This window comes from Echinops telfairi, unplaced genomic scaffold (assembly GCF_000313985.2).
Source record: "Echinops telfairi isolate 266 unplaced genomic scaffold, ASM31398v2 ScPeMD7_3533;HRSCAF=4204_0, whole genome shotgun sequence".
Taxonomy (NCBI): Eukaryota; Metazoa; Chordata; class Mammalia; order Afrosoricida; family Tenrecidae; genus Echinops; species Echinops telfairi.
This window is the reverse complement of record NW_022107431.1, coordinates 38979887-38986718: the sequence shown is the minus strand read 5'-3', so window position 1 is coordinate 38986718 and position 6832 is coordinate 38979887. Positions and strand designations below refer to the sequence as shown.

At 52.0% G+C, this 6832-nt stretch overlaps 1 protein-coding gene across 1 annotated transcript in view; it reads right to left on the bottom strand.

The window, feature by feature from the left end:
- FOXO3 (forkhead box O3) overlaps window positions 1–6832 on the bottom strand; it is a 119182-nt gene that overhangs the window by 16874 nt on the left and 95476 nt on the right. The window contains exon 4 of the mRNA XM_004701999.2: window positions 792–2227. Coding sequence (XP_004702056.2) covers window positions 827–2227 — 1401 coding nt within the window. The 3' untranslated portion in view covers window positions 792–826. The remainder of the gene's footprint in view (window positions 1–791; window positions 2228–6832) is intronic.

Below are 6832 nucleotides of genomic sequence, written 5' to 3'. Positions count from 1 at the left end.
GAGAAAAGTTACAAGAAGCACTTAGGGCTCATTCAGACCACCAGACCATTCAAGTTACGTGGCTCATGAGTCCAGTTGTGTGACCTTGGGCTCCCGGGCTGCTCACCTGTCAGTTCATCACACTGGGTGGGTGCCAGCTCATTTTACACAAGAACTCCATACTTTAGATTCTTAGCGTGACTGAAGAACAGGGACTCTTTTCCTAGAAGAGGAGCCCTGGCAGCACAGTGGTACCCATTGGGTTGTGAACTGCAGAGTCAGCAGTTGGAAACCACCAGTCGCGCTTTGGGAGAAAGAGGCGGCTTTCTACTCCCATGAAAAGTTACAGTCTTGGATACTCACGGGGGCAGTTCTACCCTGTCTTGTAGGGTCGCTATGAGTCGGCAGTGACTTGACGGCAGTGAGTGTGGTGTGCTTGTGTGTCTGTATCCCCGAAGGCGTTTAAGTGTGTCCCCTTACTAGCAGTGCATTTCTTGAGCTGTCGGCAATCAGTGGAGAGGGGCACCTGACAGGCCTTCTCAGTTTGCAGGTAAGACTTACAGGAACTGGCTGGGAGCCATGGTGTCCCGAGTCCCTGCTCTCCAGGGCCCTCAGCTTCAAGGTCAGAGTACTGTGAGCACGGGGGCTTCAGAAAGCCGGTGTGAGAACTCTAGTTCAACGATCATGGAACTGTCCCATGAACATTTTGAAAATAATCCCCTCCCCCGTATTTCACGACACTCCCCAATGCCGCCATGCCCCGCCTCCCCCCACACACACTTTCTCATGACGCTATCAAGGTGGACACTGACCTGCTTTGCCCACTTCCCCCTTCCTCGGTGATCCTTCAGCCTGGCACCCAGCTCTGAGATGAGGCCTGCTTAGCACCGGTGAAGCTCCCCACGTTCAAACCAACAACGTTCTGTGTGGAGATGAGGGAGTCAAAGTTAAAGTCCAGCCCGTCGGCGTCCATGAGCTCGCTGCGGATGATGGACTCCACATCACACTCCAAGCTCCCGTTGAACATGTCCAGGTCCAAGTCGCTGGGGAACCTCTCCTGGCCCATGGCGGGCAGGTGTGAGCTCGTGGAGTACGAGGAGGAGCCTGAGAGAGAGTCCGAGAGGGTTTGCATAGACTGGCTGATGGGAGACTGCTGCTGGTGTTTGGCTGACCCGAGGCTGCCGGAGTCACTCAAGCCCATGTTGCTGACAGAATTGGACAAGGCACGGCTTCCACCGAGAGCACTCTGGGTTTGGTGCTGGTGGAGCAAGTTCTGATTAACCAAACTCCCCTGGTTGGGCTGGGCCGCAAAGGACATCATCGGGTCACTGCGGAGCATCACGCTGCGGCGCGAGTTCTGGGCAGACACAGCAGTGCTGGCCTGCGACATCAAGGGGTCCGACTGGGTCATCATGACGTCGCTGTGGCTGAGGGAGTCCGAGGTGAGCAGGTCCTGCAGTGTCTGGTTGCCATAGTGTGACATGGAAGAGAAGGTGGCCGGCTTGTTCTCTTGGATGGTCTGCATGGGAGACTGGCGGAGGGAGTTCAGCGAAGGCGGTCCGAACACCGTGCTGCTGAAGGAGCTGGTGGGGGAGCCCAGGCCGGAGCCCTTGGCGGAGTACGGGAAGCTGGAGCTCTGCTGCAGGAGCACCCCCGTGGGCGACGGCTGGGCCGGCGGGAGTGTGATGTTGTCCAGCAGATCGTCCATCAGGTTGTCGGCCAGCCCGTCGTTCAGATTCATGGTGCCCGCCATGTCGGTCAGCCGGGGCAGCTCCACGGGGCACGGCTTGCTGACGGAGGGCGAGAGGCTGGCCGAGCTGCTGTAGAGCATCGGGGAGAGGGGCGCGTCGTCGTCCTGGCCGCCATCCAGCTCTGTGCCCGCCAGGATGGGCGACAGGCGGCCGCTGACCGTGCTGGCGTTGGAGTTGGTGCGGGAGCGGAAGTCCGTCCACGCGTCGAGCTCGTCGCTGCTGCGCGAGGTGGGGCTGCCGGGCCACTTGGAGAGCTGGGTGGGGCTGTCCAGGTCGGCTGACTCGGGCGCCGTCTGCAGGGCCGCCTTCTTCTTGGCCGCGCGGCCGCGGCTCTTGGTATACTTGTTGCTGTTGTCCATGGAGACGGCCCGCCGCCGAGGGGCCTTCCCACTCTTCCCCCCGTCGGGGTTGATGATCCACCAGGAACTCTTGCCAGTGCCCTCATTCTGGACCCGCATGAACCGGCTGTGCAGTGACAGGTTATGCCGGATAGAGTTCTGGAGAGACAGGAGAGAGAAAGGTCGGGTATCAGCCAGGATGGTCTGAAGCCACACGCTCAGGGGAAATAATGAGTTACTATATCTATTTTTTAAAAGCTCCTCAATTTCAACGGCTTACGAGAAACAGACACACACACACACCTGGCCCACCCTCCTTCGTTCGGCATTAAACTACGACAGGTCCAAGGAGATGGGAGAGGGTTTCATGCAGGAGTGCTGAGAATGTATGAGCTCATCGGCATGGATTTTCGCGCTGTTTTCCCCACTAAATTCCAAGGTTTCGTTGTTGTTTCTGTGATTACACGTCGTGTCCTGAAGTCACACGGTAATTCATCACTAGGCCAGTCCCTGCCCTGCACTTTGTATCAAACCTCCATGGCTCTCTCCACTTCAGACACCACGCCCACCGCTCACAAGTTGATGCTGATGGGCAGCAACCCTACAGGACAGGTACACCTGCCCCACGGGTTTTTAAAACTGTAACTGCTTATAGGAGTAGGAGACCCCATCTTTCTCTGGAGAAGCGGATGGTGATTTCCAACTGCTGGCCTTGTAGTTAGAAGCCTTATGAGTAACCATGATGGCACCAGGGCTCGGCGGGGGTGGGGAGGGCATGCTGGTACACATTTAGGAAAGTAAAAGATACTTGGTAAACGTGAAGGAGGAAGGCCTTCCCCGAGCTGGCACAGCCTGGCACAGCGGCTGCAGCCATGGGCTCAAAGGAGCAGAGGCCATGCAGGCGGTGCCGGGGACGAGGCAGCGTCCTGCTGCTGTGCACACGGTCGCTGTGAGCCAGAACCAACATCGACTGGCTCGCTGGTGGTGAAAAATGTGACTTAGCAACTTAAGATGTTAACCACAGAGCAAACTTGGTAATGGTGGGGGTTGGGGGGATTGTCTGTGGGAGCCCTATCTACCATCTCTGCAACTTGTCTGTTCATTTAAAAAATTCTGAAATTAAAGTGGGTTTTTTTTAATGTTGTCAGTTGCTGTCAAGTTGATTCTGACTCCTGGTGGCCCCGTGGTGCAGCCTAGTGAAGTACCCTCAAAGCCTAACTAATGACCGTACCCAACTTCCAGTCCTCCTCCTCCTGGCTTGTTAGACCAGCCTGGGTGGCAGGGATGACCCAGATCAGGTCTATTTCTGCTACCAACCAACCATGTGACCTTAAGGAAACCATTTAATCCATCTGTAACAACTCTGCTTGCCCATCTTCATGATGACCTCAATAAGATCCAAACCATCCTTCCTTGGCAGGGATGGTGAAAATGTGACAGGTGATAATATGTATCGAGTCACAGCATTGCTAGGGTTACTACTGATATAGCATCTATGCTAGAGAGGGCCCACAGCCTGGCTCGGGCTCATCCTAATTTGCAAAATGCCCCTCACGTGGTAAAAGAGGGGCTAGTGGTATTCTCCCCATCAGGGATAGCACCTGTGGGCCTGGTGGGTTTTTATTTGCAAGTGAAAAGATATTGCCTGATGCTATTAAACATAAACAATCCTGAAAGCTATCATACTTGTTTAAAAATTGGCAATCACCAACTGTATTTATGTAGATGGTACACAAATACAGGTGTTCTACCAGAATGTTTTTAAAATACAGAAAGTCAGCTGGATTGTACTGTAAGTAAATAACCCAAAATACTGACAGTCTTGCCCATGTTATGTTGCCAGCTGAGGGACTGCAGTTCAGACTGGGCAAGGAGCATTAGCAACCACGGGTCATCACAGGGTACCTTGATATTTCTACGACTGCAATAAAGATGCATTTGAGAGAAGACGCAGGCAACATGCTGAGTGTCTGATGAAACAAATGTTGCCCAGGAGACCAGATATTCTGCTTCCCTCTTACTCTTATGGTTTCTGAAATAATAATGGAATCTCTATTAATGGTTCAGAAATTACCTTTCTTTAAAAAGTAAAACACTTTCTCTCTGTGTAATAGGTATGAAACATCTCTTAACACTCACTCTGCAGGGTTCAACAAGCAGGCAAGTGCAAGGTGGTTCTAAGACGAGGGCTCAGATGAGCAGCTGTATTACACCCAAAAAAGGTGAACCTGTGCTTCTTGGTTGTGTCCACGTTAAGGAGGCAATGTGGGCACTAGCTCCAACTTCACCACCCTGACCAGTACCCTCTGCTCTAGATTCTGAAAAAAGAGTTTAGATCAGCATCCAGAAGTAACAGCCACCAGCAGCCAGAAGTAGCCTATCTCTCTGCTTTAAAACTCACTTGGGAAGCATTATTTTTTTAATTCTGCTAATTCCACAGGAACTGAGGAAAAGGCTGAAACACCAAACAGAACTCCAAAAGATCTATGCGGATTTTCCAATGGCAACTTACACCATCTATAGGGTTCCAGAGTGGGTCTCGCATTGGGCTGCCGATTGAAATGAGCTGTCAACCACAGATCCACAGTTCAAACCCACGGCTGCTCCACAGGAAAAAGATAAAGCTGTCCACACCTGTACATTCCACGTCTCGGAAGCCTACAGGGGCAGTTCTACCCTGTTCTATAGCATCACCGTGAGTTGGAATCAACTCAATTACCACCTATTATTATAACTCTAAATCCCAAGAATGGGTACTCTTTATTAAATGACAAGTTACAATGGATCAGAATCTGAAGACAGCTGTTAAGCTTCTGCCCAGGCAGAACCACGGGATGAGGGAGGGCCGTGAAGGCAGCACAGCACAGCCAGACAGATCCCGACAGGCAAGACAGCCAGACAGATCCGACAGGCAAGGATGAAGAAATGAGGGCTTGTCTGAGTCCACCCTTGCCAGTCGTTGGCCTGTGTTCAGATTAACTGCCTTTTAATAATCTTTAGAAGTGGGCCTATCAGCCCCTTCGTTTTACACGTGAAGGCTCAGCAGTGATAGGGAGCAGCATACACAAGGTCACACAGCTGGTCTTTGTAGGGACAAAGTGGAAGTGGGCATCCCGACTCCGGTTCTATGCCTCTTCTATGACGCCTTACAGGTATGTCAATGGAACCATCAACTTGTAAGTCAATAGTACACCGTTTTAGCCCATCTGCTAACGTTTAAAGAAAAGAAACAATAACAACAGGAATTACTGTTACAGGAAGAGGAGGGATTAAAAAACACAGCCTTATAACAGCAATTTTACTTTCTTAAAAATAGTTGGGTTTAATAATAATAATTGGTAGATCTTTCCTCAAAACATCTTGAAATTGACATTTTAGAAGCACGCTTCTTTCGAAAGAGAGGATGGGAGAAGTAGGCTTGCACACGTGTGCTTCTTTGGTGAGGTGGCCGTGGCAGGTCAGGGCAGTGGAGACTACACCAGTCATGCTAACGACCCCTAGGCTCTGCGTAGATTGCATTCCAGGGTCCTCACGGCAGAGGTTTGTCTCTGGCAGAATATACTCCTGAGGGTGAGAGGGCACCACTGACACCCCGGCAGGCTTTCCCAGTGCCCTGAGTCAATACAAACCAATGTGGTCCCATCACCATCCTGCCTGAAGTCCCAGAAGTCTAGCCACCCAGTCTGGGCAGCCTCTGCAACACCGTCACTTCCTTAACATGGCTCTTTCCCTTAGTTTTCCTGATGGGTCTGGCGAAGTTGGTTGGGTAAGATGCTGACTGGGTTATAAGATTCGGCTGCGAGTGGTTGTTTAACAGGGTTAATTGTGATTGCTACCCTGCCGGGTATGAGATCAGCCATCTCAAGTGGGAAGGGGGATCTCACTACCAGCAAAGTGAGAAGAGCTGGGAGCTGAGTGCCCCCTTTGGACTCTGAGAGACCCCTGAACTCACTGATGCTCCTTGATGCTGGAGATAGCTCTGCCTGGGGGGTGAGGGTGGGGGGTGGGGTGACAACAGCAGCAGGATCAGGAGCTAGAGCATGGGACAGACGAATGGACGTGTCAGTCCACAGAGCAGGGAAGCTGTGTGCTTTGGGGCAGGAGGCTGGCTTGTGGAGTGCTGTCTCTGGACACGCAATTGGGAATGCTGGGTGTGCTGATCCATGGAGCTGCAGCTGAGTGCCTTGAGGCTGAGGTTATGGTAAAGCGGCATGCTCTTTATTGTATTTATTGGCAGCCCGTAGCGAGCTTTGTAACATTACCCTAGCAGGGCAGAGGCCAGGCCAAGTGGCTGGAGGCCAGAGAGAGGCCTGTCTATGGGCACGGCAGAGAAGAAACAGTCCTGATGGAACACTGTATCCTGAGCATTTCTCACCTGAATTGTAACCTGTTAAACGCCATCCCTAATAAACACCATTGTCGCAAGCATCGTCTGTGAGTTGTGTGACTACTGTGGCGAACTATCAATGCCAGCCGAAGGATAGTGTGTGCTGTGGGAGGCAGCAGCCTTCCATTTAGAACACCCACAATCTGACGTGGGGCATCAACAAGATTCAAGGACCGTGGCGTCCATGATCATTGCCCCTGGCTCTACCATGGTCTGACTGCCAGAAGCCGATTCTGTTGTTTTGCCCTCAGATTATGATCCGGGTTGCCAAAGCAGGAGAGGTAAATCAATGCCCGGTCAAATGCCCCCACTGCACTGCTTCCCCACACCTTCTGAGATATGAAAAGTGAATGGTAGTGTGATTTTGGAAGGGATGT